Raw genomic sequence first — 27,294 nt, 5'->3', positions numbered from 1 at the left:
ACTTTATTTACACTGTAAAATTCATGATTTGCAGGATGTGTGAATTTAATGTAGTGCGTAAGTAGCGTTTAAAGGAGGGATGCTACCCTACCTCACCTCACATTAAATCATCCTCAGCCAATAAGTCACCACAAGGCTGCCGCTGCCAAGGAGCTGCTGTCTTCAGGCCAGCCGACCCGGCTGTCAGTCACAGTGATTTGTCTACAGCCGCGCCCTGTGTAACTCACAGTCTAATCAAACAGCATTCAATATTCAACACTCAGCCAGGAGTTGAGGTGTTTCTTATTTTGGTTTGTAACTGGCCGCACTATCCGAGGAGTTAAATTATATTTTCGATCTCTTGTGATGTTTCTAAATGACTGTAATCGGATTTGCCTGCTTAGATTTACAGTAACATTTATCCATCCGAATTATGTGTGTGTGTGTCTGTGAGAGAGAGAGAGAGAGAGAGAGAGAGAGAGAGAGAGAGAGAGAGAGAGAGAGAGAGAGAGAGAGAGAGAGAGAGAGAGAGAGAGAGAGAGAGAGAGAGAGAGAGAGAGAGAGAGAGAGAGAGAGAGAGAGTTGTGTATATCATCTTGACAGGAGCAGTCACAGTGAAAAGTGAAGGATATCTGACCCGTCTTCTTCCAGGCTGCTTTATGATCAAACCTTCATTTAAAGGTCTTTATATTTAGCTAAAGATCAGTGAACTTCACCGGTGATAAATACGGTAAAATGATAAACGTGTGAACTCTGTAACAGCAGTCTGAGTAGAAATTAGTTTAAAAAAAAATGTTAGAAGGCTGCAGTGAGACGGGACAACCTAATATTTTCTTAGTACTGTATATGCATTTGGAGCTGCAGGTCATGCAGTGACAAACGGGGTGACGGGATTCACAACCTGAGTGAACTCACACAACGTTTGGTATTCCTAATGAATTTAACATTTGGTTTGCAGATTTAAAAATACACCCTTCGTTTTCATTTCTCTGTGTCTCTTAGAATTATCTTTAGGTAGGGACCGTGACGGGTGAACGGTTAATTCCCAGGTTGAGGGAGTTCTGCAGCCAGAGAGCATTATGATCAGTTCTCCATGGAAGTCAACGTCTTCAGCAAGCTGCAGTAATCATCGTCTTCATCATCATCACTGTCATTGTGTGACTGAATTTTAATCTTAAATTTTCGATTTGCCCAAAAAAACACTACAGAATTTTAGTTATAGAATTCAAGGAGCGGAACAAGAGCAGCTCAACTCGGATCCATCCACCTCTGTCCGCAGGCAGACAGTGGTGTGAGGTCCTGTGGTGGTGGGTTAGGGCTATGGCCAATAGAGTATAAGGTAGACACAGATATGGAAGTATGGATGGACGTTAAGTGTGTGTGAGTGTATGTGAGTGTGTGTGAGTGTGTGTGAGTGTGTGTGAGTGTGTGTGCCTATTTATCCCAACTGAAGCTGGTACATAAGCCATGGAGCAAAAGCTGCTTATCAGACAAGACTCATGATGATAAACAACATGATTCACTGATGGCAACACACACACACACACGCACACACACACACACACACACACACACACACACACACACACACACACACACACACACACACACACACACACACACACACACACACACACACACACACACACACACATTTGCCACATTCAGCCTCGCAGGTGAGTAAACAGTGTTGCTGTACTTTGGAGTGAGGGATCTGTCTTTCCTGCTTTCATATTTTGGCTCTGCCGTCAAAAGCAGACGGACATCTGACAACGACAAGATGGCTGGAGTTTGTTTACTGGCTTTCATCGCTGGTTTATTACTGGAGACATGTGCCCTACCCACCGCGATTCTCGGGGAAAATACAGGTAAACAACACAACAGCAAGCATGGATTGAGGAGGCAGCCAAAGGTCAGGGATGTGAAAATACATGAACATAAAGGCATGGCGGTAAGTCATGGATTGCATCATGTTTAGAGGCCTGATGGCTGACCCCGAGGGCTTAGAGGGACACCACTCACAAATCTGTTTCACTGTGACTGGAAATAAACATGAATATCCAGATAAATGCCCGAACCTCGACGGCCATCTGTCATCCGTCCACAGGCTGTTTATTGCATTTGCAACGAATAGATTTAGAATGGTTCTGTAATCACTTTTAATCACTTTTTGGGTTTCTATTTACATGGGGCATATTTTTATGATCCTGCCAAAAGACACATTAACATATGACCCATAAAGTCGCTCTTATCTGTTTGAACTTATGTAGTCCTCTATACACATCCATCCATACATATGTAATGGATCACATCTCATCTAAAACCTCTGGACAGAATCCAGTAAAGTACTGAAACGTGTGGCCCTCCTCACTGATTTAAATTGTGCAGATTAAAATTAATCTTGCCGCTAATTGTGACACGTTTAGTTCTATTGTTCGGTCCAGCAAGTGGAATTTGGTAAGATCTTATTGATCGAAATGCATCACAATTATTATCTATTGGTTTAGAATCAACTGAAACTGAGAACGTTTGCATTTTGTTCCGTGAAGAATCACAAACAAAGATTAACTTGAATGTTAACTCTCATGAATGAGGTTTTAAATGTCAGAGACACATTTATTTGGTTAAATAAAGACTTAAGAAATCCTGTGCACCTTGTCTATACCCGTAATATAATACTGTAGTTATGGACGCTGAAGAATATTATTAGAGCTGTCTTAATCTTTCTTTTCTCCTCTGTTAACATTTCAGGAGGTGTGTTTGTGTCTCAACAGACGGCAAACAAAGTGCTGCTTCGCCTGCGCAGGTACAACAGTGGCCGTCTGGAAGAGTTAACTCAAACTAGCAACCTGGAGCGGGAATGCTGGGAGGAACAGTGCACGAGGGAAGAGGCCAGGGAGGTGTTTGAGAACGATGAGAAAACCGTAGGTTGCACACATTCCCATGAGCATCACATCTGAACTTGGAGATTTCTTGTTGATGTTTGCATTTCTTTCAGATAAAATTCTGGGCTGGATACATCGGTGAGAAAAGTGAAACATACGTTTTCAAAGTTACTGTGAGTGGACAGTAAACTCTGACCTCTAATCCGGTATACATGTGTGTGTGTAACACTTTTGTGTGTAGATGGCGACCAGTGTAAACCGCCCCCCTGTCAAAATGGTGGAGTGTGCGAAGATGGAATTGACACGTATGTTTGCTGGTGCAAGCCCGACTTTGGCGGCAAGAACTGTGAGATCGGTGGGTGTGAAAGGTCGTGGGCAGAAAGGAGTTTTATTTTGTTTTAATCATAAATATTATGTTCAATTGTAATTCCTCACTTTATTTCAGAGGTGTCGAAGCAGTGTTCGGTCAACAACGGCGGGTGCTCCCATTCCTGTGTGATGCAGGGGGAGACACCTGTGTGTCAGTGTGCACCTGGTTACCAACTGGGGCCGGACAAGAGGAGCTGCCAGCCCACGGGTAGGACTTCAGGACAAGACAACAAAAGAAACGTTTTGATCCAACTCGGAAGTGAATCGTACCTCTGATGGCTATTTGACACTACAGTATTACACACAATCTATCTACACAAGATGAGCATGGACTGGTCAGTGATGTGTATAGCTTTCAAAAAAAGAACATCATTGATAAGTTGTTGGGAGTGTGAATACTGACCAACCTAGAGAGATGACTTTTAAAGCAATTTATATTCAAGCAACTGCTTGAACAACTAGAACTCGTCTGTTTTTTTTTTCATAAACAAAAATTAAACATAAGATAATTTATGATCTTAAATAGATTGTGACATAACCAATGTGCATCCTGGTTCTGTATTTTCTCAGGAAGTTCACCTTCTGGCTCTTTCCCCTTCAGAGTTCAGAGCGGGGGATTATGTTTAAACATATGTGAACCCCCATCCCCACTGATATTAAACCACCTTATATCTGTATTGCCTTTTCCTACACTCTTATCGACTGTTTAAATCACTCTTGTGTCTCACGGAAGTGTGCTGCATACGAGACTCATGGAACGTAGTGCGCTTCCAGATGCCGTCAGCCAATAGAATGCTCATACGATATCACGTGACTACCTACTAAAATTCTGCGATGAGGTAAAGTCGCGCGTGGTGATGCACGACTGTGCGAGGGATTACTGCATATGAAATTGAATAGAGGTAGTGGTGAAGTACCTCAATCCTCTCAGATTGTATCTCCAACCTCTTGTAAAATAAAAAAAAAATGATGCAGACAAAATCTGAATATAATAAAAGTCTATATGGAATTATTTTATTAGAAAATTCAGAATGTATTTTATAATCCCTCTCTCCTCAGAACCATTCAGCTGTGGTCTTGTGATCTCGTCCTCCAACACCGCCACCAGAGCTCTGGCAAACCCTCGGTCAGCGACACACAACTCTGAAAGACAAGACAACTCCAGCAGCAGCCATCAGAACGACTACAACGACATCAACGTGACAATGTTCTACGAATACTATGATGACTTTACGGATGATGCAGATGTGTTCTCCACCTCTGCAAACCCCACCCCAAAAGTACGTTCAGTCAGGTCAGCTTCAGACCCCTCTGGAAATCCAGAGGAGGTCGTCATGAGCGGGGAGGTGAGTGGTTTCACCCAATTGCCGAGGGAGACAGAGCCGCTGCCTCACTGGGCGTTCTTCCCCACACTCCCCTCCATCATAGAGAAGAAGATCACTGACAAGAGGATAGTGGGAGGAGATGCAGCCATTCCTGGAGAGATACCCTGGCAGGTAGGCTGAAATGAGGGATGAGATGGAGTTCACTGACAGGATGCATTCAAATGGTTTTGGTTTCACAGGGACGCAGGAAGCAGGATTTAAATGAAAAATGTGAATTTGTGCAAAAAAATTTCCTTAGTCAAGACATTTCCAGGTCACAGGAGCAAGGAAAACATTATGGGATATAGTAAGGAGAAGATTAATAGAATGGAGGTGGAGTAGATAATGGGACACGTATGACTGGGTACTTGTTGCAGTTTTTGGTCATTTATTCGGCATTCTGCCACATGTTGTGGATGTTGTGATGTTTACATTTATTATTTCATAAAAGTTTGAAGATATTAAAAAAAAATTAAACCACAGACAGTCAGGACAGTCAATGATACCTGAACTCAACAAAATCTAGTCAGAACTTTTTTGCTTTAAGTGAAGGAAAAGGAAAGCTGCATTTGGCGTATTAAACAGATCCCCAGCTGTTCTGTTGCTGTATTTCATGCTGGTGTTGGTGTGTCTGTAGGTGGCGCTGATGTCTCACTCTGACGTCCTCCAAAGGGCGGAGCCTTTCTGTGGAGGATCTCTGCTCAGCGAATTTTGGGTCATCACAGCCGCCCACTGTCTGACACAGGCTAACAAGCGACATTTCTTCGTCCGAGTGGGTAGGAAAGATATTATTTCCAGTATTTTCTCTCTCATCTACATCGGTCCAGCAAAAATAACATTAGTCTCAATCATTAGCATTATTTATACTTATTTTAAAGCGCTATTCGGCCGTGATCCAAATATTTTTGTTTGAATTTTAGATTGGTGCGACAAACACAGCACATTTCTATGCATTACACAGATGAAATTCAAATTCAGTTAAAAATAGTTTTGTTTTGTTTTCAATTTACCTAAAAATGGAACTCTACTTACCAGGAAGTGTTTCCAGGAGCTGACTTCAGTCACAAACACGATCTGGAGCAGAAACACTAGAACTGGATTATTTACACAGGCCTCTACTTTCAGGTGAACACGATGTGAACACAGTTGAGGGTCCAGAACGAGACCACGTGGTTGCGGAGCAGCACGTCCACCAAATGTACGATTACAACAGGTCACCATATAACCACGACATCGCACTGCTGAAACTCTCCAGTCCAGTGGAACTGTCCCACCAGCGGCGTCCCATCTGTCTGGGCCCCAAAGACTTCATAGAGAACCTCATGAGGGAGTCCAGCAGCTCCTTGGTGAGCGGCTGGGGCCGGCTGAGGTTCATGGGGCCTGAGGCCACCAAGCTCCAGAAACTGGAGGTCCCTTACGTGGATCGTACCTTGTGTAAGAAGAGCAGTCGGGACCACATCACACGCTTCATGTTCTGTGCAGGATTTCGTACTGAAATAAAGGATTCATGTCAGGGGGACAGTGGGGGGCCACACGCCACCAATTACAAAGGCACTTGGTTCCTGACGGGAATCGTCAGCTGGGGGGAGGAGTGTGCCAAAGACGGGAAGTACGGCGTCTACACTCGATTGTCCCGATACTACCCCTGGATCAGTCAGACAACAGGCATCAAAATGAACTGATCAACAGCGGGAGTCAATCTGCACTGACACACAGCTGTCAGACATTAACACACAATCTCAGTTTAATAATCCAGACAGCGAGGAAGTTTTTGTACTGAATCCACTCAGAAGTCCTTTTTGCTTATTTTGATTCGACAATAAAACACAAGAAAAATGTCAAGAGTCTTTCTCACGTCTTTAAACTGTAGCTGCATATATAAGAATAGATATTCAAACATTATTTAATAACATTTTGTTTAATCAGAACTAATGTAAGTTGAACTTCATCTCTGTCTGACTAGAGGGAAGAAATCACATCACTCAGGCCTTGTGCTTATATTTTTTTTAAATAATGCATTATAATACAAGCTTTCACATTGATCAAAAATATACTTTTTAAAAAGTGCTAAGTGATTAAAAGCAGCAAACTTCTGTTTTTTGGTACAATACTAAACAAAAAGCTTTAGCAGCTACCAACACAGTTTCCTATGGATTCAACATAATGATCTTGACACAAATTATTTAGTCTGACACTCATTGTCAAGTGACTCTAATGCTATGTATTATATATTCAATGCACTTCTATTCAATTTATAAGGAAGTCTTACTTTTAATGATATCTGTTGGACCAGATTTCTACAGAGATGAAGCAAAAACAGTCACAATCTAATACTTTAAAATAGTTGACGACTGAGTGTCAAGATCAGTTTGTTACCATTTAAAAATTCACAGTTAATTCATGAATAATGCTGAATGAGTCAATTTGTCTTTGACAAACGTGTGATGGTAACGTAGCGTTTTCTTAACCGTATTTCAATCATTGTGTCAAGAGTCCCAGTCGTAAAAAAATTGGAATCTAATTCAAATAAAGGCATAAATAAAGTTATGAATCCACAATTAACAGGTCAGCTGATAATTATAATTCTACAGTTGCCATGGTTACTAACCCATGTTGAGTCTGGTTTCCCTGTCGGTGTGAGACAGCACTACCAGGAACATAAAGCAGCAGGTATGAGCTGTGACTGAAGATAAGTAGAACAGCAAAGAAACATAGGAGTAAAGGTGGACAGCAGGATTACATAATCATCACCAAACAAAAGAAACAAAATAAGAGTCCCTCAGAAAAAATATCACCATTAACAGCAAAAAAACCACACAAAAAAAGAGATTAGAATATGTGCAATATACGCATCAACGTGTGACACTGCCTGACAACCACCAACTTATGGCCGGTGTATTCATCAAACATGCACCACCTGTTCAGGACAACATCATCATAACTTTTGTCTTCAGGAAATGTTTACCCTGGTTGTAAAACCAAAAAACATTTCCAGTGGCTCCATTAAAGCTTCCCACTAAGGCACCATGCACAAGACCAAGGCCCTTACATCTGTTGCTGTTACAGAGGTGTCATTACTCCCACACACCTCCTGATGTGTGTCAAAAGTATTTATGGAGTATAAAACACTCATCCTTCCTTGAAGAGCATCACTGAGTGGCAAAACAAACCCACTATTGCTGCTATGATTGAGGAGGGCTGCTATTCCTTGACTCCTTAAATACCCTGTAGTGATCCAAACGGAGGTTTAAAATTCACAGAAACGACATCATCACTAGGAAAAGCCACAATAATTAAATGTTTGGCACATGAGAAGTGATGATATGTTTGAAGTTAATGTAAATTATATCTGTGATATTTCATAAGAAAGTAGAGATAATAACACCTGAAGTTCTAATGTTCATGTTAATCTGATGTACAAATCAGTTGTAATCCCAAATAATCTACTGTATTACACTGACAGACGAAGAGGAGGACTCAGTTCAGAGAAGTCTCTTGTGTGTGCTTTGCATTGCTGCGTCCTTCTGAGCTGAAAGTATCACAGTAGATGTGCTTCATGTGTGTGTGTGTGTATGTGTGTGTGTGTGTGTGTGTTTGTGCGTGCATGTGTGTTGAGAATGGGCACATTGATTGTCTGTTCTGATTGGCTCTCAGCAAGTTTCTCCCAAAATCCTGTGCAGGTCCTCAGATAAAACCCGACCTTCTTCGCCACGACTTATATTCCTCACCATCCTGTAGTCACACACACACACGCACGCACACACACACGCACGCACGCACGCACACACACAGACACACACACAACAGACATGCATGAACAGTTGTGACTTCAACATGAATTCAGTATGCTCATGTCTAGAGTGGTTTAATTTTAGTCGGTTATAAAAATAAAGTGTTTTTCTTACCACATTCCTGACAACTCTTCACTCAACAGCTCGATGACATCACCGCAGTTAAAGATGATGTCATCAGCGCTTGCCATGCTGCTCTCCACCATGACCCTGTACCTGCCAGCCACCTGCAACAGAAGACAGGGATATTAGCTGGTATACAGCGCGCCCTCGCGCATCAACGCTCACGACTTCACCTCATTTTGGTAGACAGTCATGTGATACCATACGCATTTTATTGGCTGACGGAATCCGGAAGTGCGCTCCATCCCGTCAGTCTCAGACTTACACAGTTGATAAGAGTGTGGGAAACGGTAATACAGAGAGAAGATGGCTTATTTTCAGTGTGGGGAGGGTCATAAACATTTAAATTACTGTAAATAATAAGATAAATGGTTTGTCGTTCTATCACAGAATTCGTTAATCACGTGTGGTTCCTGGAACCCATTAACCTCGAGGAACTGTATACCTTAAACTTCTAGACAGAACACCATGTTTCCTTCTGGGTCGTGTCAGTAATGAAATGTTACCAGAGGAGCGGGCTGATCCTCTTCATCTGAATCTGATAGGTTGGAGAGGTCTGTTGCTGCACCCCAGTCCTCCAGACCATCACAGATCGCCACGGAGTGTGCTGGAACCGGCCACGCTGCTGGCAACATGACAGACAGGTCAACTCACAAAGTCTGATATTTAATGATCTATGTGCAGGCACTGTTAATGTCATATTAGAGGGTGCTTTCCAGGTCAAACGACTGTTTTTGCTTCCGTGGATATTCTGTTGCTACATGCCACCAACGGTCTACATGTTTATTGTACAGTATTTTCCGCACTATAAGGCACACTGGACTATAAGGCGCACCCTCAATAATTTGTTTATTTTATAATTTATTTCAGATATAAGGCACACCGGATTATAAGGCACACACAATAAAAAATAAGTAAAATTTATTTGATAAACTGCAGCGGCTGTAGTTGCGCAATCTGTCCACTAGATAGAGTCGCGCTGCTCAGGCAGTCATGATTGCATTCATGACTTCCTGACTACCTTTGAATGGCCCCTATTGCTATGTCAATAAGCCATTCTGAGCCTCATCAAGGAAACCTGATCACTCGATCACTTTGCCATCTTGGAAAGAAGTCAACACACATATTAAAAAACCTGACATTAAAAACTGGTTAAATTCATTACGAGTGCAGTCAGTGCGAACAGAGCGGATTATTTCCTGATCTGAAGTTCGAAGCAGATATTTAAGCTCCAACGTTCGTCTTCATTTATTAATTAAGGTAGTCCAGTCGGAAGTGAGGTGCAGCTATCTGCTGCTGTGTGTCCTAAACAATTTTTAACTCGTTTTTTTTAATCAAATTATGTCAAATATGAAGCTGTTTTACTCCTAGAACTGACTTTAACGTTGGTGTCTCACCGCTGTGAATCTCACAGCACGTCGCTGCAGACAGAATACACAAGCCTGAATCCCCCCCCGCCCCCCGCCCAGAGCTATCAACTACATTTGTAAATCAATGCAGCACACCCATTGGCACCTTTGTCTAGCAGTGACTCTGCTCTTGAAATTTCAGAAAAGGCTGGAAGTTCAGCTTTGAGGGTCTTTCATTCACCTTTATGCCAGTTTCTCCGTGTTTCCACTGACTAATAGAATGGACCGTCACCAGATTCCAGATGACAGCACAATGGAATTTTTTAGACCAATTAAGTTTAAAGTGGGTTATTTCCGACGCCAAATAGTTAGGAAATACTGAGATCAGTCAGTCAGTCAAACTTTATTAATATAATTGTTGAAAGTTCCTTATGTATTCCTACGTAATCACCGGTGCTCCTACAGTCTGCTCTACCGTCTGAGAGCAGCTCAGTCAGAGCCGGGACTTCGGTGACGCCCCTTGACTACCGTTGTTAGGGGTCGTGGGCCCGAGTGCCTTGTGAGGGGGCGCCTCTGGTGGCGGAGTGCGGCATGACTGGCGGTCAGACTGCCGGCTTTTTTTCAGTCATCATGTGTTTAACCAATATTAATATGAATATTAATCCATATATGAGACGCACCGGATTATAAGGCGCACTACGGGATTATGAGAAAATTTTAGGCTTTTAGGGGAAAAGAAGGTGTATAAATGAAAATAAACCAAGACACCATAAAGTGAGGAAAGGAAGTTGATGACTTACTGCGTCGAGGTGAGTGAACGACAGGGTCTGAGTGGGCGGGGCTAGTGTGTATGGACTCCTCCCCTTTCAGCGTATGGGAGTGGCTTGTTGTCATGGAGCTGTGAGGAACAGGGAGACAGGCTGAGCAGCCTCCCACCGATGCTCCGCCCCACGGCACACACATGTCTGATGCACTAAACCACATCGCCACGGGAACAAGACACAACAACAGCAGACAAAACGAACAACAACAACAACATGGACGAAGTCACCGTACGAGCTCATCCAAATTCTTACTACAGCATTCCTTTAAGTTGTCTGTCACGTATGTTTCAGCGCCTGTCGTGTCAGAGGTCGCTGAAACATATGGAATCATTTTAACACAAGTGACACACATGCCAGCTATTTATTACATAGCATTTGTAAAGGGAGATGGGTGGGCACATAGAAAAAGAATGTTAAAGCCGACCTAACCACCATATAATGATGGACTAACGTTATGTTTCTGATTTTGTTTTGTTATTTTTTAACCAAAAAAATCGTAGAGAAGAACATCTCCAACAAAAACCGTTTCATTTTCAAGTGTCTACGGAAAAATTCTTGGTAAAGGAAAAGGTAGAAACTTCTTTTTATTTAAATAAGAAAGTTCTGTGCATTAGTTGGGTTTCAATTTGGAGTAGCAGGACTTAAATTAACACACAGAATATTTACTGCCATGGCTGACCAGGTCATTTCTCAGATTGATAAATTGATGGTCATCTGTAATGCTTTAAACAAGCAGCAACCATCACAATGACAACTTTAACAATGCAATGTCCACTTCTTTTGCCATCAATCATCTCTCAAGAAACATGCAATCCACTTCTCTCTCTCATGTCTCTTTCACTAACCCTATTTTAACATTTGTTTGACCTCAGGATCAATAACACACCACACTTAAACCCTGTTTAAACATCCTGGGAAGATGTGAATGGAATAACTCTCACAGGCCTTTAAACCATGTGATTAGAAACAGTGACACACTGAAGAAAACACGTGAATGTACACAAGGGTCCATCTCTATATTACATTAGTCTTTCATCATCAGTCATGTCAGAAACTGAATGATTATAACTATTAGTTTAGGAGAAAAAGAGGATTTGATCGTGTTTTTAAGTCATTCTGTGGTACGAGACCGGGTGAAAAGTGAGTCAAAATCATCATCCTCATTACATCATCATCATCGTTCCATCTCACATCAATGAGGAGGACACAGGGAGGTCATGCAGAGATAGTCACCTGTCAGAGAGGGTGGTGTCTGAAAGTGGAAGGGAGGGTCCCTCGACTGAGGGAAGAAGAGACAGAAGACGAACACAGCTATCAACTCCTGCACACACAAACTGGACTTCATCTCAAGCCCTGTTAATAATCCCCAACGTTACACAATGGATCTTGGGTCAAAGAAGTGATTCAATTTGAAGGTGGGTCCAGATATATGGATCCTATAACGCTTTATTCCTTTCAGTAACTTTGTAAGACGTGAGCATTTTTTTTGCCTTCATAAAAAATAATACTAGATCAACAAAGATATCCAAACATTTGCAACTCATGACATCCAAGAACAGGTTTATTGGATCAAGGAATTAGTAGGTGTTAATTTGGCGTGACTCAGGTCTGATGTTATCCTGGTCACGTCATCATGACGTGTACTGTGTGATGGCTACAATCACACGTATGTTCACAAGCGTGTCCAATTCTTCCTGCGGAGGCCTGATGGAAACCCACTCTATTTAAAGAAGCCTCTCCGACAACGGCGGGGTGGGGGTGGGGGGTCGACTGACAGACTGACAGTTCTATCCTGATGCTTCAATCAGAGTGGAATAAAAGTTAAAACAAGTGAGAACAGAAACAATGACAGGAACCTTGGCTCAGTTTCAGCTGGTTTGTGAGGATTTTACGAATCTCCATCAGCCAAGCAACTTTGACCTCCACTGTGGGAGCCTGGACACACACACACACACACACACACACACACACACACACACACACACACACACACACACACACACACAGAACATAGAAAGGACCATACAATAAGAGATGTGAGAGAACAAGTTCAAAGTAAATGTAAAAACTGGAGGTGAAATACCTGAACTATGTACACTACTTCTCTGCTGCTGTACCAGATTTCAAATTTCCTCACATCACCTTTTACGTTTTCTGTGATTCCTACAGCACTCATCTACAGAAAGAGAGAAAGTCGTTACATGTCAGTATATCATTTGTGCTGTCTGCACACTCTTATGTCGATTGGAATCCTTACCAATGACTAAGTAGAACTTTTAAGAGTCAAACAGCTTCCTTCAAAATTATAAGTCAGCACATAATCAATAAGTCTCATAAAGGCTGCCCTCCCTTTATCGTAGGCCTGCTGAACTGGACTCAGTGGATGCAGCTAACAAAGAGAATGTAGAGTATTCTTTATGTGCTGTTACTCTGAGGCAGGATTTGAAGCTGTAGAACGGCGACCGCTCGCTGCTGTCCTCGTCTCGGCGCTTGCAGAAGAGCAGGGCGTGGTCGTAGAGGAAGAGGTGTCTCTGCATGGGCTTGAACCTCGCCAGCTCCTTCATCCGCACCGCTGCCCTCTTATGGCTGATCCAGACGCTGAAGCCTCCCTGCATCACCACCCGGCCCAGCTGGCCGAGGTCGCCCTGGGTCACATTAGTTCATGTTATATCAGAAGATCATACGAATGTCATCAATGCCCATCGCCATGAAAAGGTTACTACTGGAGATTGGAGTTTATACCTTCATCCAGAGATATAAACTGAAATTTAGCACAATTCCAGATATTAAACTGAACTAGCACACAAAAGTAAGACAGTTTTTCTGTTTTGTGGTTTCTATAAACCACTTCTACAAATCACATCAGGCACACATAGTGTTAAAAAGATATATAAAGATGATCACTACTTGTCTGCATGAGCAAAAACAAAATTCTCCACCCTGTAGAAAAAAAATATTAGACATAATTATAGACACATTATCCACAACCTGTTGATGAGTAATGCTTGGACCTGGACCTGCTAAAACATTATCTTCCTAAAATTTTACATTTTCTGAATATAATAAAAAATATATTTTTAAAAAAATTAAAGAATATTTTAGTAATTGTTACTGTTTTAGGCTACTTTCCTTTCAATATATTCTAAATAAAACTTTTTTTTTTAAAAATAAAAATGAATTTTTATGTTAGCTGACTATGACAGTGGGAAATACTGACATGTAAATGAAAAGGTAAATTTTCTTTTTAATCAGACATTGCACTCTGTATCCAGAATTTTGAACCATTTGGTATTAAATCGATTGAAGCAATCAGGGTTCCGTCGTAATGCTGATGCTCTGCTTTCTCCAGTGATTTGACAGGCTGGTACCTTATTATTATTATTATTTATTATTATTATTATTATTATTATTATTATTATTATTATTATTATTATTATTATTATTATTATTATTATTATTATTATTATTATTATTATTATTATTATTATTATTATTATTATTATTATTATTATTATTATTACCTGATATCCAGTGATGGCGATCTGGTGCATGGAGTCATTGACAGACTTCAGCAGCTCCAGCATGGAGTCCAGAGCCTCCTGGAGCTCGCAGCGGTACTGCTCCTCTGTGCAGTGTTTCAACAGCTCCTGAGGATACACACACACACACAAACACACAAACACACACACACAGTGACACAAACACACATACACCAGTGTTTTTCCTGTCATTTCCTCTGACATGATCACTGCCTGCATAGATATTTGTGTGGAGTTTGTCTTTGTTCGTATCTCAGTGTGATCGGCGTGCTGCTATTGTTTCCTTGATCGCTCAACTCATTAAGCCGCTGTGTCTTTGTCTCGGTCTTTTTTCACATTTTAAAAGTAATTATTAAGCAAAATATTATGGCAGGAAATTCTGACGTTACAGGTATTCAAATTTGTGTAACAATTTCTACAAGCTGATTTAGTTTTGGTTCTGACGAGCAGAACCTTGAGCAACAGCTGGTACTTGGTGAGACGTTGGACTGGTTTTAGGAGGTAAGAATCCAGACCCAGCTTATGATCTAGCTTCTGCTGGCACTCCTGGAGAGAAAAGAAAAGATCTGTCATGTACAGATTTTATTGAAATGCATAAGCAGCAATGATTGTGTTTTAAAATAATAAAAACAAACAACATTGACAGAGTTGTTGTCCATGGAGTAGATATCAGAGGATAGGTACCTGAAAGAAGGGAGAATCAGAACACTCTCTCCACAGCAGCTCAGAACGGGGCTTGTTCTGACAATAACGCTCATAAACCTGGAACTTCTCTTTCTGCGCGTGCACGCACGCACACACACACACACACACACACACACACACACACACGTAAATCTAGTTTTTACGACGTCATATCATTTTCATTCTCCTGTTTCTCCTCATGTTTCCTCACCCTTTGCAGGAAGCAAGCCCCCACCCTCTGTGGTGTCTCCAAGCAACGCTGCAGATCTTGGAGGAAGATCCTGAATGGAAAGTCATAAAGGAAAATGACAGGAAATTGAAATGTGGATCAGAGTGTAAGAAGGGAAAAACAATTCCCTGTGTGTGTGTGTGTGTGTGTGTGTGTGTGGGTGGGTGGGTGCGTGTATGTGTGTGTCTTGCCTGCTATGGAACTGGTAAATCTCTGGCATGTTACCAAACAGAACATCCTTCTGGCTGCATAGAGCAGAAGGAAGAAGACTAGATACAGACGGATCCTCCATCTCTGCCCTGTAACCCTGACGGAAGGAGAAGAGAGGAGGGTCTCCAGTAATTTTCAACCCCACTGCTAAGTTTAATCTAAATTTGACAAGACGTTTCTGTGCTATCCTGTTGACAAAGGTGTATTAAAAACATTATCTCCTTGGAAGAAGTAAATAAGGTACATTATCTGTGATTTGTATTTGTGTTTCTTCTCTTGCCCAACATCCTGGTACTCTCCTCTATAAAGTATCTCACAACTAAACTCACCAGAAGGACAGAGAGCAGCTCATCCACATAGATCCTCTCTGTAGCGATCAGTTCCTTTGTAATACGGCTAGAATGAACAGAATGACAGAGAAAGAGAGGTAAACAATAAATACATACAACAAACAGGCCTGGAGCTCCAGCATCAGGTGTGGTGGGTGGAGGACGGCTCACCGTGTGACCTGCTCTGGATTGTCCTCCGCCTCCGAGTCCGTGTCGGGGGCCGAGCCGTACAAACAGCTGCGGTTGCCTTGGAAATCATGCATTACCTCAATCTGACAGAACACACATGACACAAGTATGTCAGGTGGAGCTCTGTGCAAATTTGTAGGAGGTGCTACCTCATTTTATTCTTTTGATACTATACCAATCTTGCCTCATGATTATGCTAAAATAAACAATAATATTTCTGCTACATGAGGAACTGAATCTGAAATAATTGCGAACAATGGCAGTGATGCCTCCCGTTACTCAGTTCAACAGTTTAAATACAATGATTAAAAATCTTTCATAGGAATACTGTTATTTGATCTGTGATGCTGCGTTATGAACTGTGGTTCTCTGAGCTAAATGTTGGTGACAGTTCTACTAGGCTTAAAGTTTGTCTTGTCTAAACAAAATGATCCTTCAACACAAAATTAAATCCAGGCATAAACCGAAGCACCACATGATCTTCAACATCTGAACCTTACGATAGGACAGATTTACGTAACCATGGTCACTTCAAGCTAATGGAGATGTGAATGTGTGTACCAGTTTGCAAAATAATCTGTCTGACAGTTGAAAGTTTTTAGTCAAAACTACAAATGTGAGTTCATGCTGAAGTGAAAGTAAAGTTCAGAGCATTTTCGAGACCGTCCATCCGGAGACAGACCAACCATCAGTAGTGCTGCCAAAGCACCCACCTTGGGTTGGCTGTTGATCCTCCTCGCTGCTCTCTTGCCAGGAAGGAGGTCAAAGGAGAACTTTGAGTTTAGGACGTTAAAATCTACACCTGTAGAGAGAACCACACTAAATCAAAAATACAAATGATGATGGCAGAGGCCACACTCACACACTACGGGCAATTTGGAACGGCCAATTAACCTGAAGCGCATGTTTTTGGAGGTGGAAGGAAGCCGGAGAACCCACGCAGACACGGGGAGAACATGCAAACTCCGCAAAGACTGGGACCCAAACCCGGCACCGCCTAGCTGCGCGGCGACGGCGCTACCCACTGCGCCACCGTGTCGCCAAATTGAATCACAATAATATCCAATAAAATGGTGGGTCATACCATGCTTCGGGGTAAAGAGGGGTGACTTGCAGCGCTGGGAGGTCTGGTCAGGTTCAGGTCTGGGGGCAACTAGCTGAACTGGTCTGATTTGCACATCTGCCAACTTCCTCAGACACTGCTCTCTGTTTTTGATCATGGACTGAACTGAGTTCAGTTTCTCTGTTACCATTGAGACTTGTGACTAGAGAGAGAAAGACAAGGTCTAAAATGAGGTATTTTGTGAGTTATTTGTTTGTTGTGTATTTGTGTCGGGAGCCTCTGAGGACCTGCAGCTGTGGCGTGAGCGTGGCTTCAAACTCCAGACTCAGTGTGTCCTGGGTGTTCTTTGGCGCCCTCTCCTGGTGAGAGCTCAGGCACAGCAGCGCCTCCTGGGCTCCCTCTCTGGTTTGGAACCTGTCCACCATCTGACTGGCCAGAAGATAGGCACCTTCATCACACCACCGAAGGGCCTGCGCATAGACAAACACACATAAACATAGGACACAACACAGGGTGAGGAAAGAGTCATAAGAGGAAATTTATCAATTGTAGACACATGAAATATGTTGTGTGCTACTTAAATGAAAACTTTAGAATAACAAAATATTTTTACCGCCTCCAGGCGGAGGAGCAGGTCTCGTGCTCGAGTGAGCGAGGCCCGCTTGGCGCGTATGGCAGTGGTGATGATGTCACAGTGATGACGCAGCTCATTGCAGCGCTGAATGATGAGCGATAGGGCGTAGTGGTGGTTGGCGGCCAACTGGTGACCGTGTAGGATCGCCACTTGGGCACGAGTCATCTCCTCCTGATCCACAAACACACATAGCATCATATCAATACAAAGAAGTATCCTGACTTTTGATATTCCGTCAAACCCCATCTCCGTTGTGTTACCTGAGCATGGGCATCCAGGGTATCCAAGTCCCTCAGCAGTTGTTCTGTCTGAACCACCGTGGTTCCCACAAACGCAATGTCCTTCTCCTGGTCGGTGATCCTCTTCATCACCTCATCCATCTACCCCAACAGAGTGATAGATAAAGATCATCAACACAGCTGTGGAGAGTAGAGGGTAATGGGTGACACTATGATCAGTTATCTCACCTGCTTGAAACTCATTTCATACTGAAGCAGCTGGAGGTACTGCTGCAGCTTCAGGTGGTGTTTCTCAAAGAAGCCGTCAAATGCTTCCTCCATGTCTCTGAGCTGGACCAGGAGCCTGAAACACATGGGGGAATAACGACTGAGTAAAATGTTAGCGTCAAACTGACAGTCTTTCTTCTCACATAAAAAATGAGTCCAGTTGATGTCCCTACAGAATGAATTGTGCACCTCTGAACAGTGTCCATATCAGCTCTTATGTCCCTCTCCTCTTCTACGTCTCCCTTAGAAGCCTTGAATGTTTCCAGGTTGGACAGCAGCAGGCGACCCTCCTTCAGCACATTCCGCACATTATCCTGCGGTAACAGGTAATATGAAAACCAGTTCACAACGACGGCATCCAGACACAGAGCAGCTGATTGCTACCTTCATCTGTTGGTATCGATGCGTGTGTGAATGCAGCAAGAACTCGATGGCATTCGCCTCGTCCGGGAGTTCCGTCTCAGACAGCTCTGACCCGAAGCTCTGCAGCACCTGGGCGATCTCCTTCACCGTCACTGCGAAGGTCTCAATGGCCTTCAGACACATGATCATGACGACAAACTCATTAGTCTGACCTAATTCTTTGTGGAGATTGCATCCTGTACGCTGCTGTTTGTACATTGCTAGTTGCTGGAAAGTGTGCAGCTTGGAATAAACAGGTTTACCTCAGTCAGAGCCGCTACAGATGTAAAGTACGTACCGAACGGAGGACAATCCAGTCACTTTGGCAATATTCTACTTTTGCACTGAAGTCTGATGTCAGGTGATTTTCATCAATGTAGCGCAGAAGGTCGCCGACTGAACGCAGCATCACCACCTACAAAAACAGAACAACAAACTGACAAATGAGAAGAGAAGAGAAGAGAAGAGAAGAGAAGAGAAGAGAAGAGAAGAGAAGAGAAGAGAAGAGAAGAGAAGAGAAGAGAAGAGAAGAGAAGAGAAGAGAAGATTTGAATGTATTCGGTAGTTTTCCTTTCAATCCCTCTTACCGGCATCTTTAACAGGAAGTCATCCTGGCTGAAGCGAAAACCAAGGTCGGTGCTGGAAGACGGACTCGGGGTGTTGCTTAGCAAACCGGTGGGGCGGAGCAACAAAACCAGATGGAGGTTTCCTGGGAACGAAGTCTGAAAGAAGAAAAAGTGCAATTTATTCTTTGTTTACTCAACCTCTACCTCAGGGGTGTCAAACTCATTATCACTGAGGTCCACGTCATCATAATGGCTGTCCTCAAAGGGCCAGATGTAACCAGATGTTATGTTACTAAATGTTACTAAACTATCCAAGTGAATTTAAAAAAAAAAGATATTTGTCAAAGTTTAAAATAGGCTAAATTACTGCATTGTGGGAAATGTGGTTTTTGGTCAAAGCACACTTTTGACCGATTTATTTTTGGACACTCTGGGGGCCACATTTGGCCCCCAGAGTGAGTTTGACACATGCTTGAGTTTGACACATGTGCTCTAGCTAAATGTTCCTTTCCGGCGTCTGGACTCCATGTTGGGTTTATCTAGCTGCTGCTGCTCAGGGCAGTAGCTCTTCCATCAGAATCTCTCCGAAGAGCCCGATTGGCAGACACTTTCTCAGAAATGGTCACAAGCCATCTGCTGCTGAAAACAAATATCTTTGCTTCATTCACTCGTGATTCCTGATTGAAAGGCTGTTGGACACTTAGACGCTGAAGTAAACTCTGGACTAAACTGCTGAGTTGAGATGTAGGGGTATCTAAGAAACAAGTAAAACCTGTAAATCAGTATTAGGGAGAAATTTAAACCCATCATTCTGACATAGAAGATTCAGGACGTCTGATATTTATGGCGGTGTGATGAACTGTGGTCTGTAGATTCATCCTCCATCACGTTTGTTGGATTAGACTCGAGCAGTACAGAAAGACATTGTACAGTCAGAACTGTGGACGGTTTAAAGTCGCTATTCTGGCAGCCAAACAGTAAAACACAGCATCAGCAGGAGTGACCGTCAGCTCCTCTGCTCTTCCTTCACTCATCTTCACAATCAGCTGACTGGTCTTACCCTCCATCTCCCAACTCCACAATAGCATTTACATGATTGTCTCCAAGTTTTCAATTACTGTATTCTCTGTTTCTAGTCTGTAACTAATGTATTTTCTGACTGCTCTGTTTTGGACTAAAAGATGCAGCAAAAGTAATTTTCTGAAGTAAACTGCTTATTTAAATACCTTTAGTCTTTGAGCAGAGTGGCATGAGAAATAAAAGTCGGTGGTGTTAATTTTCCAAATACTATACCCTTGTCTCATCATGGTTTGGATGGTCCATCTGTCCCACGGTCCTAAATCATGCAATATCAGTAACGTTTCCCCTTGCTGCTGAATATGAGCGTGAAGGCTGTCTCTCTCTATGTGTGAGGTTTATGATTGGCGTTCCCCATATCTTGACCAGTGCTGGGTTATCAGTGACCTGGGATATCATGTGGCCTGGTTAACCTGAGAAAGTCTATCAACTAAATGTTTGTTAGTCTATCCGGACTCTACTGAAAGACTTTCTTTTATTGGATGCTTTTCCATCAAAACGAGACACATGAAACCAAACGCTGCTGGCCTGAGAACAAAACACAACTATGTGTTTGAAGCACCACGTTAGGAAAAACCTGAATGCATCAGCATGTTTGGATGGATCACTAGATGAGTGTGAACATCTGCCTTCAGAGGTCTGTTCAATAGAAGTGCAGGTGTTGTAGATTCTCCAGACTGCAGTGCCAAACCCGGTATGTCCCACAATGCCCGCAGTTACAGACCACACACACCCACACACACATAGTCATTTGTCATTGGCCTGACCGGGACACACGCATTGCAAACGCTGAACTGATTTCGTCTGTCGGGGCTTCAAACCGAACACCATCTGACATCTCTTCCTGCAGTTTGCAGCGCCGGTTCGTCCCAGCATCCGTGTCGCAGTCCCGGACGGTCCTGAGCGCCTCCGCTCCTCTCTCTGCTGCAGTATCCTCATCCTCTCCCCACCTCCAGGCGAAACTTACCGCGGCCCGGCGCAGACGGGGGAAGCCCCGCAGCGGGTTGGACTCCGCCATGGCTGCTGTCTTCTCCTGTCTTCTCCCTGGAGGTGCGCCGGGAGGGAGTAGCCGCAGAGACGCGCCGTAACCTGCACTGCGGTGTGCGGGCGGGCCGAGCGCTGATCCGGGTGCGCACCTCAGCAGAGTCGCTCCTGGTTTGGACCGGGATGGCGGGGTGTGTTTCACTCACCTGACGTCAAAGCCTAGAAATACAACCACGCTCCGTGATTGTATTGCATGAATGCAAATGTAATTATTCCTGCAAATTCAGAACAGACCGATTTCGGGATGTAAAGTCTGGTGTTTCTAATGACTTTGGAGAAATATCTGTTTTGTAATCTTAGACTGCAGGTGTAGAATAATCTGGAGGAACGAACCAGTGGTATAATTTACTTACAACCTTGGCGGACAGAAACGATCAAGTGAAGCAGTTTTAGAAAGTAAAATAAAGGGCAAGTCAGAGCACTCGCCTATTCCCCGGTTACCCACTAGATGGCGCCAGACCTGCTTTTTCTCACTGGTGGGTGGAACCCCTTCACAAGAGTTTCATAAGAAGTGGTTCATTCCAGGTCAGAAACGATCCCAAATGATGACTACTTCTGACTTTGATATCTAATAGCTATATAATGACATATTCATATCATTAAAATGTTAGCACTGTCGCTGCGTTATACTCATGACAGTGTTTTAGTACAGAAGGCTGTCTCTTATCACCATCAGGTTACAGGATGTTTGGGTTTCAGTCTCCTGTGCAGGCTAGATATTAGCTTCATTCATTTCATTTATTCATTTCATTCTGTCTTGCTTATGCAAAATTACACTTCACTTCTTAGAACCTCATCTTCTTATGGACGTGCATCAGTTTGTTTGATCTCATCCTGCTCTCATATAATACTTGTTTATGTTGCTGCTCATTGGCTGAATGAGACACTTCCATCATTATTGGTGTTATTAGTCATCATTAGTGACGCCTCTGTCAGGATTTTCAGTTGCTTCTTTGCAGTTGCTTCTCTCTCTCTCTCTCTCTCTCTCTCTCTCTCTCTCTCTCTCTCTCTCTCTCTCTCTCTCTCTCTCTCTCTCTCTCTCTCTCTCTCTCTCTCTCTCTCTCTCTCTCTCTCACGACTACGCCCCGATATCCTTTCCATAAAAATCACGAACAGAATTGGTGATAAAGTGCAGCCCTGGCGAAGGCCAACAGCTACTCGGAACAAGTCCCACTTACTGCCGAGAACTCGATCGCAGCTCTCACTTTGGGTGTACAAGGATTGGATGGCCCTGAGGAGAAGCCCCCTCACCCTATACTCCTGCAGTACCTCCCACAGTATATCCCTGGGGACCCGATCGTACGCCTTCTCCAAGTCCACAAAACACATGTAGACTGGATGTTCATACTCCCAATCCCCCTCTAGGATCCCTGCGAAATTAAAGAGCTGGTCCATTGTTCCACGACCAAGACGGAACCCACATTGTTCCTTCTCAATCTGAGGGTCGCCAATCGGCCGGACCCTCCTTTCCATCTCATCACATTCGTTGTCAAATAAATCTCTTTTTACCTTTTACCTGACGTCTGCGCATTTGGGTCCTACAGTAAACCATGACAGCCTCTATCGTCTGCTCTTAAAATGGCTCAGCCATCTGCATTTAGACCACTCAGCAGGTCTTAAATAAAACCTCTCAGTACATGGGAACCGTTCCAACTGGGGATTTTCAAGATCAGGACTTTTACTTTCCGTGTGTTTTTTCTTTACAGATTGGTGTCCTCCTTGACTTTTACATATAATAAGTTATCAAATAATATTTTTCTAAAAAAGACAAATTTGTCTTGAGTATGCTTTGTTAAGGTTTAAAATAACATTAAAATCACTCCGCAGGTACAGAGAATTCTTCTTGATATAATAAACCTGTTATCACTCTGTGGCTGAAGACAGGAGTGGTGGAGAAAGATTTAACTAAAAATATCTTCATGTTCATACTCAACATTTTAACCTTTATATAATTTAGTTCTTTTTTTCAGCTGTCCATCTCTGTCACCCGTTTGCTTCTCCCTTGCTATCAGTAAGTTCAATTAATAGTTTTAATTCTGAATTTTTGTATTACACACATGTAACACAAGTGTTTGCTATGTCCATAGTCTTCCTCAGACAGACACACACAAGGAGAACAAGATGAGGAAGGACGAGAGAACCAAGAGCAGAAAAAAAGCCAAAAACCAAGAATAGTTACACATATTCTGCTCCCCCCCGTGTGTTAATTGTACGATAATGCACGTGAGTGTTGGATATTCATTGTTGTGCACAGCAGGAGGCTCCTCCTCAGAGGGAATCACGCTGTCACGTTGTGTTTGGGTTGGCCCATCAAGACGCAGACGGTAGGAGAGGACACACGTTTCTGGGAAGCAGATTGCAAAGCAGACGAAACAGCGATAAATTGGGAGGCAATGTGACCTCTTCTGATAAAACCTGAGCCTACTGTAGGTGTTTTCACTTGAACCCACTCATTCAGATCACAATTAGATTAGCTTCAGCGATGTGAATGTAAGAAAGTTTTACGCAATCATGGAGATCTTTGACGGCTGAGTGACCCTTGCCTTGTGGGTTGTCCTGGTGGCCTGGAGGTCACCGGGACAGGTAGAGTTCATCTTGGAACTTTAGTCATATAATCTTTAGATGAGGATTTTATCTACATGTTTTCTCAAATAACACCTAGGTATGAGGAAAAAGGTTCAAACCTCTGGGAATGATAGTAGAAATGATGTGTGCATAGATTCAATCAAGTAGTGAAAGGCACAATACTGATACTTTATTATACTTGTCTGCTTTCTAGTATTTAGAACATTTCAGCAGATTTGTTCTAGGTTAATTTTAGAACTTTCACTGCTAGTTACTTTGCAAAGTCAGATTAATTTCATAGAATACAGTCAGTGTGGACGAAATGATCGGAAAGTGAAGCTACAGGATGAATAAACTGATCTTTGGGCTGAAAGTGTGGAGTTATGCAGCAGCATTCAGTTCAAAGTGATTCAGAAAAGCCCCGCCCTAATCTGTCCTACATATTCATTCATTCATATCATATTCTTTATACGTATTCTTTTTCTTGCCTAATTCATAATTTCCATTATTGGTTCCCTCATGAGATCAATACAATAAGTTGCAAAATAATATAATAAAGAATCTTATTTAGATGTGTGTTCTGAAGTGCAATGTACGTAGAGTATCATGACTCTTTTTATAAAACAGACTCATAAAGACTTTCACATCTCTAAATGCTGTTGTCAAGCAGAAACCAAACATGTAGCAAACCTCATATTGATATTTCTTGTAAAAATAAAAACACTGATTCTCCTGAGGTAACCTGGTCTTAAAAAAGGCTCAAAACTGAAGAAGACTGTCTCCTGGTTTACATCGGTGTGAAGAGAACTCCACTCGCTACTACCTTACAGTTATGTGGTGCGTCTGTGATTTAACTGGCTGGTATTATTAAACCCTTTGTAGTCCAAAAAAAGCTAACTGTTGATTGCTTAATTGGATTACGAAGTTGGCAGTGGAAACAATAGTGAACCAGTTAAGCCTGAACGATGCACAGAAAGCGGCTGCAACTATAAAAGGGGAGCTCAACTGTTGCCGGCTGCTGCCTGCAAGTTACCGTCGACATTTGGCTGAGCTGCCAGACGCCACAGAACAGGTAACGCTTCTTCATGTCACGAATGGAACGATGAATGAGCGGATGATTTTATTGAGGATATTCACGACGTGCATGTCAATACGTTTTAGGTATGATGCACTAATTAGATTAAACAATATGGGCTCACAGTGTAAAAGATTTAAAATGTTGGCGCCAGAAAAATCTGTCTTTCTTTACGTGCTACAACAAAAGGGAGACTGCTGATTACAGAACTCTAAAAATGTATTGCTGGGTTACCATGACAATGAACTTGTTTCAAAAGCTTCCTCTAGTTGGACAGAACTGTATTGGATTCATGCTGAGCTAATAAAGATATTAGTTACTAATAAATAATAGATACCAATTTTTCTAATAGGATCTTTTCTGCGGTTCTGTGAAAACAGAAATGTTTCGAGAAAAAGTCACACCTTTTGCCACATTTGATCAGTTTTATGCACCCAACAATTACCATTATGATGAGTATGCATGATAATATACTATATACATTACTCTAACTTTTACCTGTTAGCTAATACTCAAATATTATGGCATTTGTTTCAAGAATCAAAGAAAGGAGGTGCTGACTGTTCAGTTGCTGCCAAGCCATTGCTCCTGGATATGTGACAACAGTGTGTTCTAAATAAGATTGTCAAAAACTCCACTGATCATAGAAGTGAAGTCGTAAAGGTTGAGGGCAAGTGAAAATGACATACTTCTTGATATAAACTATGTTACAGTCACTTTCATATTTCTGTCCAATTAAACTCTCAATCTAGGAATAAATATCTTTCACAACACTGTGTAAACCTGACGAGTGAATAAGGTCCATCAGTCTCAGAGTAGCAAATGATGCCTTCAGATAAATTGAGAAATTAATAATATCAAACATCAGACCTGTCAGTCATTTAAGTGGTAGAGGAACGCTGTTGAGACTCAGTGTCCCAGTGGGACCAGGAATACTGCAGCAAATTACTGAATGGTTTTCATCCATTTAAGTTTCCATGAATAGCTTTGGCACTGCTGAAGAGAACACACTGTGGCATAATCGTGTGTGTGTGTGTGTGTGTGTGTGTGTGCGTGCGTGCGTGTGAGTGTGCGTGTGTGCGTGCGTGTGTGTGTCTTGAAGTTTGGCTCAGGCCCTAAACAGGATTAACCTTCGGTACCTTTTAAAACAAAAACTCACTGCCGGGCCGACAATCGGTGAACTGTCGATGTCTCACAACTGATGAGACGACCTCCGGTTAACCTAAGGTCACTTCTTTTTTCATGTCTTCCCACAGAGCACCCCAATAACTTCTCACCTTTCTTCAGAGATGGCAAAGTAAGTGTTGTTTACCTGCTGCTTTTGATTATGTTCTCCAAAAGTCATGCTTACCTGTTTCAGAGGGAAATGATTCGACTGTAAAAGAGTCCTTCTTTTGTTAAGGTGCTGTTCAAATACTGAACATAAAAACCTACCACAATAATATTACATTCACGGTTCAAGCTGATATGACCTTTGACCTCAGAGTTTTAGAACACACATTAAAAAAACACTGAAACACTGACAATAGGTTTTAACTCTGCACTTTGACTCGGGTCAGCCAATTCCCAACAGTGACAAGTAGTTTTAAAGTCCTAATCCCAGGTTTGCAACAGCTTAGTAAAATGGCAGTTTAAATGTGATTGTACATTAGTACAGTTCTAGTAGAAAGCATCTTGGCCAGCCTGTCAGTCTGGGTGCAATGAGGTAAAGCTGCTCCACACTTAGCTGTTCCTAACTGGATGAAGGGGAATAAGGGATTAGCAGCCCTTCTGCTGCCTGCAAAGGACCCTGTTTTACCCAGTGAGTCTAAAACTCATTATTTCATCTGGTTAATCCAGACAATCACTCTGCCAGTGGGAATTTATTTACATGCACAAACATCTTGGTTTGTCTAGTCCTCCACAGTCAATATTGCATCTTTTCATACACAAAACTCATTACTTCTGATTGTTAAGGGATGAAATGTCATTTGATCTGTCAGCTGCTATTTGTGAGAGGCCTAACTGAAGAAATAAGATGAACATACAAATTAAATGGACATTTCTCCCTTTTCGACAGGGTTTTCAAGAAGACTAGTGGAAATGGAGGGGTGAGTCTACATTTGTTCATTCATGAGTTCTTCAATCAGAGACGGCCTCTGAACTGTTTCCCTTCCTTCTGTCTGGTAGCTGACCCTCTACCTGGGGAAGAGAGACTACTTGGACCACGTGACTGATGTGGAGAGAGTCGGTACGTTGCTTCTTCAGTCACTGTGTGTGTGTGTGTGTGTGTGTGTGTGCGCGCGCGCGTGCGTTTTTGGGGGTTGTGTGTGAATCATCAATTAAAATTAATAATAAGTTCAATAAATGTCTGCACCTTTTCAGATGGCATTGTGAAGCTGGACACGTCAAATTTTGGAGACAGAAAAGGTAATTTCATAAATATATAATATGTTATACTTAGTATCCAGTTGTGTAAAAGAGCTCAATGAAATAAGACATTAATCTCCATGTCTTGG

The 27,294-nt window shown here is 42.5% G+C and overlaps 3 protein-coding genes across 3 annotated transcripts in view; 2 read left to right on the top strand and 1 right to left on the bottom strand.

Moving 5' to 3' along the window:
* The first annotated feature begins 1,702 nt into the window (after positions 1 to 1,702).
* On the top strand, positions 1,703 to 6,439 carry LOC137606349 (coagulation factor IX-like). The gene is made up of 8 exons (XM_068331580.1): positions 1,703 to 1,847; positions 2,731 to 2,903; positions 2,978 to 3,002; positions 3,106 to 3,219; positions 3,310 to 3,441; positions 4,293 to 4,729; positions 5,235 to 5,373; positions 5,723 to 6,439. The coding sequence occupies exons 1-8, from the start codon at positions 1,760 to 1,762 to the stop codon at positions 6,277 to 6,279; spliced, it is 1,665 nt and encodes a 554-aa protein (XP_068187681.1). The 5' UTR covers positions 1,703 to 1,759; the 3' UTR covers positions 6,280 to 6,439.
* Positions 6,440 to 6,594: 155 nt separating this feature from the next.
* On the bottom strand, positions 6,595 to 21,140 carry LOC137606012 (proto-oncogene DBL). The gene is made up of 26 exons (XM_068331031.1): positions 21,080 to 21,140; positions 19,057 to 19,191; positions 18,768 to 18,884; positions 18,452 to 18,601; positions 18,257 to 18,381; positions 18,029 to 18,143; positions 17,822 to 17,941; positions 17,541 to 17,732; positions 17,215 to 17,397; positions 16,949 to 17,129; positions 16,578 to 16,666; positions 15,847 to 15,947; positions 15,676 to 15,742; positions 15,328 to 15,443; positions 15,119 to 15,188; positions 14,908 to 15,000; positions 14,677 to 14,769; positions 14,206 to 14,331; positions 13,114 to 13,329; positions 12,768 to 12,860; positions 12,541 to 12,619; positions 11,918 to 11,963; positions 10,661 to 10,833; positions 9,018 to 9,133; positions 8,503 to 8,615; positions 6,595 to 8,329 (listed from the first exon to the last, which is right to left on the bottom strand). The coding sequence occupies exons 1-26, from the start codon at positions 21,128 to 21,130 to the stop codon at positions 8,248 to 8,250; spliced, it is 3,042 nt and encodes a 1,013-aa protein (XP_068187132.1). The 5' UTR covers positions 21,131 to 21,140; the 3' UTR covers positions 6,595 to 8,247.
* A 3,564-nt stretch (positions 21,141 to 24,704) lies between these two features.
* arr3a (arrestin 3a, retinal (X-arrestin)) overlaps positions 24,705 to 27,294 on the top strand; it is a 5,923-nt gene continuing 3,333 nt past the window's right edge. Inside the window, exons 1-5 of the mRNA XM_068331337.1 lie at positions 24,705 to 24,793; positions 26,053 to 26,093; positions 26,856 to 26,886; positions 26,966 to 27,026; positions 27,161 to 27,205. Of these exons, the coding sequence (XP_068187438.1) occupies positions 26,086 to 26,093; positions 26,856 to 26,886; positions 26,966 to 27,026; positions 27,161 to 27,205 (145 nt within the window). The 5' untranslated portion in view covers positions 24,705 to 24,793; positions 26,053 to 26,085. The remainder of the gene's footprint in view (positions 24,794 to 26,052; positions 26,094 to 26,855; positions 26,887 to 26,965; positions 27,027 to 27,160; positions 27,206 to 27,294) is intronic.

Source organism: Antennarius striatus, chromosome 13, assembly GCF_040054535.1.
Source record: "Antennarius striatus isolate MH-2024 chromosome 13, ASM4005453v1, whole genome shotgun sequence".
NCBI lineage: Eukaryota > Metazoa > Chordata > Actinopteri > Lophiiformes > Antennariidae > Antennarius > Antennarius striatus.
This window is presented reverse-complemented; position numbering and strand designations above follow the sequence as displayed.